Source organism: Schistocerca nitens, chromosome 4 (genome assembly GCF_023898315.1).
Source record: "Schistocerca nitens isolate TAMUIC-IGC-003100 chromosome 4, iqSchNite1.1, whole genome shotgun sequence".
Lineage (NCBI taxonomy): Eukaryota > Metazoa > Arthropoda > Insecta > Orthoptera > Acrididae > Schistocerca > Schistocerca nitens.
In genome coordinates this window covers 852665382-852680991 of record NC_064617.1, presented here as the reverse complement: position 1 = coordinate 852680991, position 15610 = coordinate 852665382, and the positions used below count along the sequence as shown (strand labels likewise).

Here is a 15610-nt window from a genome sequence, read left to right as displayed (position 1 = left end):
TGCTCACTGTCGTCTATCCAACGTCTCGCTAATACGCGCACTTCCGCGTCCGTGTCCAACGTTGTTGTCTCTTTCCACTCCGTACTGCCCCATTATATCCTCAGCCGGCTCACGCTCCAAGGACAAACTTCTGCCAGAGGGAATCGATAGTGCCTAAGCCAAAGATATCCCTGGCGCCAGTCTCGCCACGGCTCAAATATAATGTGTGCTTTCCGATTCGACATACAGCAACATAATAGAAACACCTTTTGTACCTACGTACCGGCATTGCATACATTTTTATATATACATCTCTACAACACTATATACACACACATCTACATACATACTCCACAATCCACCATACGGTGCGTGGTGGAGGGTACCTCGTACCAGAAGTAGCATCTTCTCTCCCTGTTCCACCCCCAAACAGAACGAGGGAAAAATGACAGCCTATATGCCTCTGTACAAGCCCTAATCTCTCTTATCTTATCTTTGTGGTCTTTCCGCGAAATGTAAGATGGCGTCAGTAAAATTGTACTGCAGTCAGCCTCAAATGCTGGTTCTCTAAATTTCCTCAGTAGCGATTCACGAAAAGAACGCCCACTTTCCTCTAGAGACTCGCACCCGAGTTCCTGAAGCATTTCCGTAATACTCTCGTGATGATCAAACCTACCAGTAACAAATCTAGCAGCCCGCCTCTGAATTGCTTCTATGTCCTCCCTCAATCCGACCTGATAGGGATCCCAAACGCTCGAGCAGTACTCAAGAATAGGTCGTATTAGTGTTTTATAAGCGGTCTCCTTTACAGATGAACCACATCTTCCCAAAATTCTACCAATGAACCGAAGACGACTGTCCGCCTCCCCCACAACTGCCATTACATGCTTGTCCCACTTCATATCGCTCTGCAATGTTACGCCCAAATATTTAATCGACGTGACTGTGTCAAGCGCTACACTACTAATGGAGTATTCAAACATGACAGGATTCTTTTTCCTTTTCATCTGCATTAATTTACATTTTTCTATATTTAGTGTTAGTTGCCATTCTTTACACCAACCACAAATTCTGTCCAAGTCATCTTGTATCCTCCTACAGTCACTCAACGACAACACCTTCCCGTACACGACAGCATCATCAGCAAACAGCTGCACATTGCTATCCACCCTATCCAAAAGATCATTTATGAAGATAGAAAACAACAGCGGACCTACCACACTTGCCTGGGGCACTCCAGATGATACCCTCACCTCCGATGAACACTCACCATCGAGGACAACGTAGTGTGTTCTATTACTTAAGAAGTCTTCGAGCCACTCACATACTTGGGAACCAATACCATATGCTCCTACCTTAGTTAGGAGTCTGCAGTGGGGCACCAAGTCAAATGCTTTCCGGAAGTCAAGGAATATGGCATCCGTCTGATACCCTTCATCCATGGTTCGCAAGATACAGACGTATCGTGAAACTACTAGCTTGCGCACTCAACTTCACTCATCATAACAAAGCTGCTGATACGTGAGCGAAACAGGGGGCGACAGCTAGTATTTTATAAAACAACCACGGAACCCTCCAATGTTAGTTACTACCAATATAAATTTAAATGAATATTCCAGTACGTGCTGTCAAGATGACGTTGACACTGCGGAGTTCTTGCAGCTGCGGCCTACACGATCTCTGTCGGTCCACCTTGCTCCAGGTGAGCGACGAGGTGGTGAGCTTCTCTCGGCGCAGCCACAGCGGGGGCGGCGGGGGCGGCTCGTCGTCGTCCTCGTCGGCGTCTCGTCGGCGGCGGCCGGCGCTCAACGCCCGCGAGAGGAACCTGCGCCGCCTCGAGAGCAACGAGCGGGAGCGCATGCGCATGCACTCGCTCAACGACGCCTTCCAGGTGAGGCGCAGGCTGCCACCTGCTGCGCGAGCCTTCCCAGAGTACACTGCTGGCCGCTAAAACTGCAACTTATTCTGCCTTCAAGTATGCGGTTCTTGAATCCGCACAAGTTTCGAATTTCCGCCAAATCGTAGTTCCGCAGGAGGTCGCGATTGGCGTTCTTGGAATCAAGTAAACAGTCAGAACCTCAAAATGGCCAAGATATTACGGACATGTGCAGAGCACGACCGAATAGCCGCCATTATCGAAAGTCTCGGGCCGGGCGTTCGCCCTCAGAAATGCACTCATGCTCGTAAATTAAAGATTATTGTAGAATGTGGTGCCACACAACGTAGCACTAAACAAAACTGGCGCTAGTAGCATAATCACATAGGGAACACACACGACGCACATCTGTAAGTCCATGGTATGGTGATAAGTTGAGAAAACCGTCCAGAATCACATGTACTACAAAACGCCACTGTTCCCTGTGCATGTGCCCCGACATCAATAAGGCATGTGATCACTGTGCACACGTACACAGGCCGCACAACGGGTTGGTATACTCTGGATCAGGTGGTCGAGCAGCTGCTGGGGTATAGCCTCCCATTCTTGCACCAGTGCCTGTCGGAGCTCCTGAAATGTCGTAGGGGTTTGAAGACGTGCAGCGATACGTCGACCGAGAGCATCCCAGACGTGCTCGATGGGGTTTAGGTCTGGAGAACAAGCAGGCCACTCCATTCGCCTGATATCTTCTGTTTCAAGGTACTCCTCCACGATGGCAGCTCGATAGGGCCGTGCGTTATTATCCATCAGGAGGAAGGTGGCACCTACTGCACCCCTGAAAAGGCGGGCATACTAGTGCAAAATGATGTCCCGATACACCTGACCTGTTACAGTTCCTCTGTCAAAGACATGCAGGGGTGTACGTGCACCAATCATAATCCCAACCCACTCCATCAAACCACGACCTCCATACAGGTCCCTTTCAAGTACATTAAGGGGTTGGTATCTGGTTTCCTATTCACGCCAGATGAAAACCCAGGAAGAATCACTACTTACACTATACCTGGACTTGTCCGTGAACATAATCTGGGACCACTGTCCCAATGGATATGTACTGTGTTCTTGACACCAAGCTTTACGGGCTCTCCTGTGACCACGTGTCAGTGTAATGCACCTTGCAGGTCTCCAGGCGAATAAACCATGTCTGTTCAGTTGTCTGTAGACCGTGTGTCTGGAGACAATAGTTCCAGTGGCTGCGGTAAGGTCCCGAGCAAGGCTACCTGCAACACTCCGTGGCCGTCTGCGGGCACTGATGGTCAGATATCGGTCTTCTTGTGGTGCTGTACACTGTAGACGTCCCGTACTGTAGCGCCTGAATACGTTTCGTGTCTGCTCTAATCGTTGCCATAATGTTGATTGCGGCACACGGAAGGCCCGTGCTACGACCAACTGTATTTGACCAGCCTCCAAAAGCCCTAGTATTCTATCCCTCATAACATCATCAATATGTGTTCCTTGAGCCATTTTAAACACACAGTCACCATTGGCAGGTCTGAAAATATCTGCACACTTCCCGAGGTGATTTAAACCCGCAAACCGCCCACCAGAGCGTTGTTTCACCATGTATCAGCATTATCCTTCCTTTATGAGCATCAGTGTAGCTCGATTCTTCGGTTACCTGAGGTCAGCCATTTACGATATTGTGGCCAAGTATAATGCTTTGTTAAAGTGTGGGTTCACGTGATAGGTGTTGTGTGCAGTGAGGGTGACATCATGCCACCACATTTCTTTGAAAAGGGAAGAACTGTGAGAAAAGAAGTTCATCTGGAAGTTTATAGTAATGTCGTGAAACCGTGGATGGTGACTGTTGTGGCTGCGCCCTCTTGTAATGTTTAGAGGTTCCTGGCTGGATGAGGAGAGGGTGGCATGATAGGTGGGTGGTCGGTTTCCTCTCACTACAACACAAAATGCACACGTGGTTAAAATATACTACAGGAACCAATTGAGTCCTTAACTTCAATTATGTCCAATCTGAAGTTCTGTGGTTAACAGCAGTCAAATAACATGTACTAATTCTTGAATCTTGTCCGTGCTCATATCACAGCTATATACAATGACTAACGTTCCCTCACAGCTTACTGAGGTGTGAGGCGACGACTGTCACTGTGGACGACGTATTGAGGTGCAATGCGAATCGAGTCCCGATAAGATGTACTGAGGTTGAGAGACTGAGTAGTTGAGGCAGCTCGGTCGGCGATGTCGGCCTACATGCACGCTGCCCAGGGGACGTTATCGGCACGTAGCCTGGGGGAGTGTCTTGGTTTTCTCTTTGCCTTAGGAGCGTTTGCTTCAGCGCCTGCTACACAATGTGCCCTAGTGCCGACGGGTGTGCTGGCGAAAGCGTACGCCAGCACAGTAACTGTGGCCTCAGGGTGACAATATGTCTTTCAACACGGCGGTGTGGCAGTTGTGGGGAAGGCGGATAATCGTCTTGGTTAGTTGGTAGAATTTTGGGAAGATCCATTTAGTTCAAAACTGCCTCTCAGATAACATTGGCTTGTTCAGGTCAAAGAACGTACGAACTTGAACCTCCTCGATTACTACACTACTGGCCATTAAAATTGCTACAACAATAAGAAATGCAGATGATAAACGGGTATTCATTGGACAAATATATTATACTAGAACTGACATGTGATTACATTGTCACACAATTTGGGTGCATAGATCCAGAGAAATCAGTACCCAGAACAACCACCTCTGGCCGTAATAACGGCCTTGACACGCCTAGTCATTGAGTCAAACAGAGCTTGGATGGCGTGTACAGGTACAGCTGCCCATAAAGCTTCAACACGATACCACAGTTCATCAAGAGTAGAGACTAGCGTATTGTGACGAGCCAGTTGCTCGGCCACCACTGACCAGACGTTTTCAATTTTTTGAGAGGTCTGGAGAATGTGCTCGCCAGGGCAGCAGTCGAACATTTTCTGTATCCAGAAAGGCCCGTATAGGACCTGCTACATGCGGTCGTGCATTATCCTGCTGATATTTAGGGTTTCGCAGGGATCGAATGAAGGGTAGAGACACGGGTCGTGACACATCTGAAAGGTAACGCCCACTGTTCAAAGTGCCATCAATGCGAAACGTGTAACCAATGGCACCCCATACCATCACGCCGGGGGATACGCCAGTATAGTGATGACGAATACACGCTTCCAATGTGCGTTCACCACGATGTCGCCAAACACGGATACGACCATCATGATGCTGTAAACAGAACCTGGATTCATCCGAAAAAATGACGTTTTGCCATTCGTGCACCCAGGTTCGTCGTTGAGCACACCATCGCATGCGCTCCTGTATGTGATGCAGCGTCAAGGGTAACCGCAGTCAAGGTCTCCGAGCTGATAGTCCATGCCGCTGCAAACGTCGTCGAACTGTTCGTGCAGATGATTGTTGTCTTGCAAACGTCCCCATCTGTTGACTCAGGGATCGAGACGGGGCTGCACGATCCGTTATAGACATGCGAATAAGATGCCTGTCATCTCGACTGCTAGTGATACGAGGCCGTTGGGATCCAACACGGCGTTCCATATTACAGTCCTGAGCCCACCGATTCCATATTCAGCTAACAGTCATTGGATCAGACCAACGTGAGCAGCAATGTCGCGATGCGATAAACCGCAATCTCGATAGGCTACAATCCGACCTTTATCAAAGTCGGAAACGTGATGCTACGCATTTCTCCTCGTTACACGAGGCATCACAACAACGTTTCGCCAGGCAACGCCGGTTAACTGCTGTTTGTGTATGCAAAATCGGTTGGAAACTTTCCTCATGTCAGCACGTTGTAGGTGTGAATGCTGTGAAAAGCAAATCATTTGCATATCACAGCATCTTCTTCCTGTCGGTTAAATTTCGCGTCTGCAGCACGTCATCTTCCTGGTGTAGCAATTTTAATGGCCAGTAGTGTATGTTTGGAGCGTAGTCGAAAGAGTTACCAATAAGACGACGTACCCTAACGTCGCATCTCTACGCACCACTATCGAAGCAGCATTCGTGAATATGGACAGCGCTGTTTTAAAGGGGGCTTGCGATCGCTTGATGACAAGTTTGGGGGCGGTCATTGCGGCTGAAGGGGGTTACATCGAGTAATGCTACTCTAGAAAGATACCACTACTTATATGTTAAGGATTTGCATTTTCATTTGTATTTTGTTTCAATAGATTTGCTTTAAAAAGAAAATGTTTCATTTGTCCGGATTTAAGCGCCGCACCCTGTATAAGAGCATAGAAAACGAGATTAAAAAGATTTGTGGTTGGTGCACAGGGTACGAAATTTAGCAGACGGTGTTCCCACCTCTGGCGTCAACAAAGGCTCTGAGCTGAACTGTGCTCAGAAGTCAGGTATCGGACCTACCGGTACCAGTGGTGTCTGTACTATCGGACATATCTGACAGAGCAGACAACATTCACATGTATAATTATATAGGCGCGACGACTGTTTGATGAAAAAGTTTCAGTGCAGACGCAGAATCTAAGAGCCTACACCTGTGGGAATCAGATATCAGCGAGCAGGGGCTTAATGGGCGGGGGCTGTTGCGGTGTGACGGGCCGGAAGCTGGGTGTTTGGGTATGACGGAAAGTGTGTCCGAATGGCCGAGTAGTTAAGGTAACCACTCTAGAGAAGCGGAGTATCCGTGTTTGAGCCCCGGTCCAGCAAAAATTTTCAACTCTCGCCGTTGCACTGCCATAATGCCCTGTCCGACTGAAAGCCGTTATTTCCTATGTCATTCCAATCCTGTTTCCTTTCCATTAGTTTCATCGCAATTATTCAGGTATCGAGACGTCACTCCATGTCGCTTCTACATATACGTGTACATCTACATACAACCTTGGCAAGCCACTGAATCATAAGGTGAATAGTGTTGGGTACGTTAGCCCACTGTTGGACACTTCAGTCTACATGGCTACTCTGCAATTTACAATTAAGTGCCTGTCACAGGCACTCTCGAAGAGAGAGCAGGAACGACGAACACTTAAATCTTTCCGGGCTAGCTCTAGTTATCATTATGATCATTTCTGTCTATAGACGTGTGCACCAACGAAATATTTGCGCATTCGGATGAGAAAGTTGTTGACTGAAATTTCGGAAATGATTCTCCAGTAACTAAAAACACCTTTGTTTTAATGATTTCCATCTCAACTTGCGTATTTTATCTGTGACATTCTATTCCCTTTTTTGAGATAATACAAAACGAGCTGCCCTTCTTTGAACTATTTCGATGTCCTCTGTCAATGCTAGACGCTGCGGATTCCAAACTGCGCAAAAGAGGGCTGACAATCGTAGTGTAGCATCTTCTAAGTTTCCTGCCAGTAAATCGCAGTGTTTGGTTTACTTTCCCCAAAGTAATTTATTAGTGATCATTCCAGCTCAAGTTATTCGCAATAGTAGTCACAAAGGATTTAGTGGAATTCACAGCCTTCAGAGATGTGTAATTTTTCATGTAACTTAATTTTAGCGGATTCAATTTAGTATTCATGTGGATGACTTCACACTTTCCATTATATAGTTGGTTGGCGGGTTGATTTGGGGAAGGGGAGCAAACAGTCAGGTCATCGATCCAATCGGATTAGGGAAGGATTGGGAAGGAAATCGGCCGTGCCCTTTCAAAGGAACCATCCAGGCATTTTCTTGAAGCGATTTAGGGAAATCGCGGAAAACCTAAATCAGGATGGCCGGACGCGGGTTTGAACCGTCGTCCTCCCGAATGCCACTCCAGAGTGCTAACCACCTATATAACCTCGCTCGGTTGTACAGTCAAATGCCACTATCCACACCACACAGGTATCTTCTATAAATCATTCTGCAAATGGTTTTGATCGTCGGATGACTTTACAACACGACAGCGTCATGTGCAAACACTTTAAGAGGGCTGCTCAGATTGTCTCCTAAATCGTTTATATATATTAGGAACAGCAGAGGTCCGGTAACAGTTCCTTGGGAACGCCAGATATCACTTCTGTTTCACGCGATCACATTCCGTCAATTACTGCGAACTGTAACATTTCCGGCAGGAAATCACGAATGCGGTCGCACAACTGATACTCCCAGGCAAACAGTTTGACTGGAAGTCGCTTGTGAAGAACGGTGTCAGAAACCTTCTGAGCCGGCCGCTGTGGCTGATCGGCTCTAGGTGCTTCAGCCTGGAACCGCGCTGCTGCTAAAGTCGCAGGTTCGATTCCTGCCTCGGGCATGGATGTGTGTGATACCCTTAGGTTAGTTAGGTTTAAGTAGTTCTAATTCTATGGGACTGATGACCTCAGATATTAAGTCCGATAGTGCTTAGAGCCACTTGAACCATTTTTGAAACCTTCTGGAAATCTAGAAATATGGAGCAATTTGAGATCCCTTGTCGATAACACTCACTACTTCATTACGTCCTTTTTCTGTTGCAGCTGGGAGAAGGAAATGCGTCTCTATCCTTCCGTACGAGTCGTGATTTCTCATTGCTTGTCTTCGTTGTCCTGAGACGAAATGTGCGTTGGTTGTAGTAGAATCGCTATGCAGCCAGCCATAAAAGTCGCTTCTCTAAACTTTGCAATAGTGTTTCGCGAAAAGAACGCCGCGTTCCCTCCAGGGATTCCCACTTGAGTTCACACAACATTACCGAATTTCTCGCGTGTTGGCGAACCTACCGGTGTCAAATCTAGCAGCATGCCTCTGAAATGCTGCAATGTCTTCCCTTGGTTATCCCAAACACTCGAGCAGTACTCACGAATGGGTCGCACAAGTGATCTATACCTCGTCTCCTTCATAAATGAACTACACGTTCCTAGATTTCTACCAGAGAGTCTAAGTCGACCATTCGCCTTCATTAGAACCTACTTTAGGAGCTGATTCCAATTCAGATCACTACACTTGCGTGTTTAATTTACGTGATTGTAGCAAACGGCACACCACTAGTACTGCATTCGAATATTATAGGATTGTTTTTCCTACTTGTCTAAATTAGCTTGCATTTTCCTACACCGTCCGCCCAAAAATCTTCGAGACTTATTTTATTCCTGGCGCATAAGCAACGTAAGAGCAGTTAGTACAGTGACAGTTGGGACGAACAACTGTAAACAACAGCTGTGCATTTGACACGTGAGTTGCGAGCAGGCAGTGTTAAGTTGTGGACGTGCGACAGTAGTATGTCAACGTTCTTCTGTTACAAATCATAATGGAGCAACATCTCTAATTTAAGTGTTCAAGACCTACTCCACATTGTTTTGAAGAGGAGAAAAGTGTTGCCAACGTTTGTCGTGCTCAGTTTGACCACCAAACAAAAAATGACAGATGGACACCTGCCACGACTTGATTGAAATGTAAAACATGGACAGTTCTTTTCTATAATTTCTTTCCTTCACCATACGTGACGAGATGTCATGTTATCAATGTGAACTTACCACAGGCTGACAAAGTGCAGAACGCTTTGACGACATAACTGCGTTTCAAGCGAATGTTATTTTCAAGTTCAACTACATCCCAAAGTAGGACTTTTCTGACGGTTTTACATGGTTGTATGAACGTTCTGTGCGTTGTAATCAGTTGGAAGGCAGCCTATGTAGAACATCCGAAGCATTAATCCACCATCTTAACATTATGTTTTATTATCCAGCCTCACTACTTTATGGACAGTGTACAATTAGAGCAAGCTGTGATTCATCACACCAAATAGAAACTTTGTCCAGTCCATCCCGTATCCTCTTGCACTCAGTGACGACGCCTCCTATACACTACAGCATCGTCAGCGAACAGTCACAGATTGCTGCTCATCCTATGAGTCAGATGGTTTATTTACTGGGTGGTTACAATTAAACTGACGGTGTTCTGCGTGTAGCAGTGCGGTCTGCATACATCGCAAGACGCTGAAACATCGCAAGTATGTTCATTAATCAGTAAGTAATGAAGTAATGAATGTTATCGACAAGGGATCTCAAATTTCTCCATATTTCTAGATTTCCAGAAGGTTTCTGACACCGTTCCTCACAAGCGACTTCCAGTCAAACTGTTTGCCTGTGGAGTATCAGTTGTGCGACCGCATTCGTGATTTCCTGTGGGAAATGTTACAGTTCGTAGTAATCGACGGAATGTGATCGGGTGAAACACAAGTGGTACCTGGCGTTCCCAAGGAACTGTTACAGGACCTCTGCTGTTCCTAATCTATACAAACGATTTAGGAGCCAATCTGAGCAGCCCTCTTAAATTGTTTGCACATGACGCTGTCGTCTCGTAAAGCCATCAGACGATCAAAACCATTTGCAGAATGACTTATGAAAGATATCTGTGTGGTGCGGATAGTGGCATTTGACTATACAACTAAGCGAGGTTATATAGGTGGTAAGCACACTGGACTCGCATTCGGTTGGACGACGGTTCAAACCCGCACCCGGCCATCCTTATTTAGGTTTTCTGTGATTTTCCTAAATCGCTTTAGGAAACTGCCTCGATGTTGAAAAAATAATAGTTCCACCTTCTGCCATATACCACCTTCTCCACACTTCACTCTTGGCACCACACGTGATGGTAGGTAAAGTTGTACAGGAATTCTCCAGACACAAACCCTCCCACCGCACTGGCGCGGGTTATGGCGTAATTTATCACTCCAGATCGCTCGTTTCCAGTCATACCCTGTCCAATGGCGTTGCTCTTTACACCATCACAAGCGTCACTTAGTGCTGAATACAGAAATGTGTGGCTTATGAGGAGCTGCTCGACCAGCGTATCCCATTCTTTTTAAGTTCTTAAGTCATTGTGGGACTACTGGCAGCACTTTGGAAATCTCGAATGATTTCTTGTGTTGACTACATTCGATTTTTTACAACCACCCTCTACAATGCTCGACGGTTCCTATCCGTCAGTATAAGAGGTCTTCCTGGTCATGGTTTGGCTGTGGATGGTCCTTCGCTTTTCCAGTTCACAAGAACTTCAACAACAGCCGTCTTGGGCAGCTCGTCTTGGTTGGCTGCGGATCGTCCTTCGCGTTTCCACTTCACAATCACTCCCACAACAGCCGTTTTGGTCAGCTTTAAGAAAGGTTAAAATGTCCACCTGATGATTTTGTTACTCAGTTGACAGGCAATAACCAGTCAACTTCCGGAGTCACTGAGGTCTCCTGACAGCCCGATTCTGCTAACACTGCTTGTCTTTTGACAACACAGTACTCCCCGCCCACTTACTCTGGAAAGTGCGTCTCAGGTGACATCTAGTGGTCAGATTCTTTTCACATAGGGGTCTCGAGATAATTTTGATCAGATAGTGTACTCCAGTCTTTCTGTAAATGTTTTGCCCATCTTCGCCTGTGAGAAGCACCATGAAAGTTATTCCATGATATCTTGACACCGATATACACTGAAGAACCAAAGAAAATGGTACAGCTGCCTAATATCGTGTAGGGCCCCCTTAAGCACATAGAAGTGCCACAACACGACGTGGCACGGACTCGACCGATGTCTGAAGTAATACTGGAGGGAGCTGACACCATGAATGCTGCAGGACTGTCCATAAATCCGTAACAGATCTCTTCTGAACAGCACGATCCAAGGTATCCCAGATATACTCAATAATGTTCATGTCTGGGGAGTTTGGTGGCCAGTGGATGTGTTTAAACTCAGAAGAGTGTTCCTGGAGCTATTCTGTAACAATTCTGGACCTTGGGGTGTAGCATTGTCCTGATGGAATTGGCCACGTCCGTCGGAACGCACAATGGACATGAGTGGATGCAGGTGATCAGACAGGATGCTTGCGTACGTGTCACCTGTCAGATTCGTATCTAGACGTATCAGGGGTCCCATATCATTCCAACCACACACGCTCTACACCACTGCAGCGCCTCCACCATCTTGAACAATCCCCTGCTGAAATTCAGAATCCGTGAAGTTGTCTCCACATCCATACGCGTCCATCCGCTCGATGCAATTTGAAACAAGACTCGACCGATTAAGGAACATGTTTCCAATCATCAACAGTCGAATGTCGGTGTTGACGGATCCAGGTGGGGCGTAAAGCTTTGTGTTGTGCAGTCATCAAGGCTACACAAGTGGACCTTCGGCTCTGAAAGCCCGTATGGATGATGTTTCGTGAATGGTTCGCACGCTGACACTTGTTGATGGCCCATCACTGAAATCTGCAGAAACTTGCGTCAGGGTTACAGTTTTGTCACGTTGTACGATTCTCTTCTGTCGCCATTGGTCCCGTTCTTGTAGGATCTTTTTCGGCCACAGCTATGTGGGAGATTTGACGTTTTACCAGGTTCCTGATATTCACGGTACAACCATGAAATAGTCATACGGGGAAATGCCCACTTCATCGCTACCTCCGAGATGCTGTGTCCCAAGGTTCGTACGCCGACTATAACACCACGTTCAAACTCACTTAAATCTTGCCAACCTGTATGTGTAACAGCAGTAACCGATCTGACAACTGCGCCAGACACTTGTCTCATATAGGCGTTGTCGACAACAGCTCCGTACTTGCCCGTTCAGATATCTCTGTATTTGAATACTCATGCCTATTAAATGTATTTTATTTCAGTCTTTGATCAAAGTATGAATTCTTTAGACGATGACCGTTTGCAGTCCATGATGACCATCCTCAGATCTTTTTTACACCATGTCCTAAAGTGGTTAGGCCGTAATGGCATCGTCAAAACATATAAATATAATCAGCATGGCATCGTCATAAATATCTAAAATAGGGTGTAGAATAGGCCGCATCGTCCACACAGTCATTATTGCATGGTTACACATGCCTATACCAGTTTCTTTGGCGCTTTAGTGTATCATCACGTCCTCTACTTCAGTCAGTCTTTTCCACATATTCCTTTACTCCCGATTCAGTCCACTAACTCTACGGATCCAGCCTGCTCTCGTAGACAAAATCAGACGATATGCTCAACACAGTGTTAGGTTGAAGCCAGGGAAAGCTGTCAGTGGCTGTCGGGTACTTCCGCTTTGCATTGTTGCAGCTTCTTTCATGAGCTACCACGACATCCTCAAGGACTGTGCGAATAATATGCGTTTTGGTGCGAGGGAAGGTCAAGAAAGACGATTTTTAGGCGCGCTTTGTTGGCAATGTAAAGCCCATAATCTTCGTCGACAGCGAAAGTATTACAATACAAGTTAATATTAATGCACAGCAATGGAATATACTTCGAAAACAAAAATCCCGTTGCAATTCGAAATATGCAAAATTTGAATTCTTTTAATAGAATTACTTCAAATATATTCTTCACACATTCGAAAATGCACACAATTTTATGTCAGCGCTTCATTGCTTCCAACGTTTTCAAAATATTTCACCATCGTGTTCACTCAGTTTTAACAGTGCTTTTTTTTCAGTTGGAAACTTCTAACTTTAATTTTCGCCAATAAAGTGAGAAGTGCAATGCCAAGTCCTCGATAGCACGAAACCTGAAGCATGTGCCACACGTGCTGTGTGCTAAACTGCCTCTGGCTCAGCTTATTAAAGTGGAGGTCACACTTCCTTGCAATAAATCTGGTTAGTTTGTAGGTTCTCGCTAATCGCATCTTACCCTTGCTCTGGGTGGTGTCCCTGCCGCTGACAGAAGGGGTTCCGGATGCTTGTTTCCGAGTAATCAATAGCTCTGATGAGAACCAATCAACGGCTCGATCCGTCTGGCAGAGAAATTGGAGGCTGTGCGGCTTCTTGAATGGGACGTGACGTCAATGGAAGCCCCGGTGCTAGCGCCACACAACATGGTCCCCAGAGGGCGCCCGCACGTCACGACGCTTCCCAGCAAGTGGGCCGTAACATGCCGTACGTGTTCGTTACTGAGTAATGAGTGTTCCACGTACTGTTTCGTTGCTGCCCGAAACGTTTGCTTACTGGCGTGCTTTCTTTCCTGCACGTACATGTGCCCGACTCGGTAGTTCTCGTATTCGTCCAGTTGCCTGTTCTGAGTCGAGTAACTCGTTAGTGACATAGAGTACCGAATACGTATTGTGATTCGCCATGTTTTCTTTCCCGCAATCAATTCGTGCCCGTCTCTGTCCGAATCGGTAGTAATCGTAAGCACCCAATCTTTTTTCACACGCTATTGTTTCCGCCATGCGGCAGGCAAATCGCCAGTTTTTCAATAGTCAACAGTGTTGAACGAGGATTTTAATGGGGTTACGGCGGGAGGCCAGAGCACGGCTACTGCCGTCAAGCATGTGTTGAAGAGACAGTTTTAAGCTCGGAAGCCATGTAAAAAATGTCATATTTCATAATTTTTTTGACTGATATCCATTTTCTTTTATTTTTTTTATTTTTATTTTTTTTTTTTTTTATTTGTGGCCTTTGGACTTGATCCTCTCTGCCAGCCTTTGATGCATGTGTGCTGCAAAATAAATGACATATCCAGTGACACACACACATACACACACACAAGTCAACTAATGACTCAAACAGAATATTTACATTGAAGTTAAAATCTTCTGGGTTATTGGGCCAAGTCATATTTCTTCTAAAATGTTCGACGTTTCGACCCCTCTGTTAGGATCTTCCTCAGGATCTTTTAGTGTCCACTACTGCTAGGTACAGTGTTCCAGCAGTAGTGGACACCAAAAGATCCTGAGGGAGATCCTAGCAGAGGGGTCGAAACGTCGAACATTTTAGAAGAAACATGACGCGGCCTAATAACCCAGAAGATTTTAACTTCAGTGACAACGGCCACGAAAGCCTGCAGTCTTACAATAAAACCTGCAGATTTAAATAATATTTACATTTTTTTAAAATATCATACACTACTGCCCATTAAAATTGCTACACCAAGAAGAAATGCAGATGATAAACGGGTATTCATTGGAAAAATATATTTTACTAGAACTGACATGTGATTACATTTTCACGCAATTTGGGTGCATAGATCCTGAGAAATCAGTACCCAGAACAACCACCCCTGGCTGTAATAACGGCCTTGATACGCCTGCGCATTGAGTCAGACAGAGTTTGGATGGCGTCTACAGGTACAGCTGCCCATGCAGCTTCAACACGATACCACAGATCATAAAGAGTAGTTCAAATGGCTCTGTGCACTATGGGACTTAACATCTGAGGTCATCAGTCACTTAGAACTTAGGACTCCTTAAACGTAACTAACCTAAGGACGTCACACACACCCATGCCCGAGGCAGGATTCGAACCTGCGACCGTAGAGGTCTCGTGGTTCCAGATTAAAGCGCCTAGAACTGTTCGGTCACTCCGGCCGGCTCTAAGAGTAGTGACTGGCCTATTGTGACGAGCCAGTTATTAGGCCACCATTGACCAGACGTTTTCAGTTAGTGAGAGATCTGGAGAATGTGCTGACCAGGGCAGCAGTCGAACATTTTCTGTATCCAGAAAGGCCCGTACAGGACCTGCAACATGCGGTTGTGCATTATCCTGCTCAAATCTAGGGTTTCGCAGGGATCGAATGAAGGGTAGAGCCACGGGTCGTAACACATCTGAAATGTAACTCCACTGTTCAAAGTGCCGTCAATGCGAACAAGAGGTGACCGAGACGTGTAACCAATGGCACCCCATACCATCACGCCGGGTGATACGCCAGTATGGCGATAACGAATACACGCTTCCAATGTGCGTTCACAGCGATGTCGCCAAACACGGAAGCGACCATCATGATGCTGTAAACAGAACCTGGATTCATCCGAAACAATGACGTTCTGCCATTCGTGCACCCAGGTTCGTCGTTGAGTACACCATCGCATG

General features: G+C 46.3%; 1 protein-coding gene across 1 annotated transcript in view; it reads left to right on the top strand.

Moving 5' to 3' along the window:
* Positions 1-1837: 1837 nt before the first annotated feature.
* Positions 1838-15610, top strand: part of LOC126252614 (protein dimmed-like) — a 40723-nt gene continuing 26950 nt past the window's right edge. Inside the window, exon 1 of the mRNA XM_049953516.1 lies at positions 1838-1870. Within this exon, the coding sequence (XP_049809473.1) occupies positions 1838-1870 (33 nt within the window). The remainder of the gene's footprint in view (positions 1871-15610) is intronic.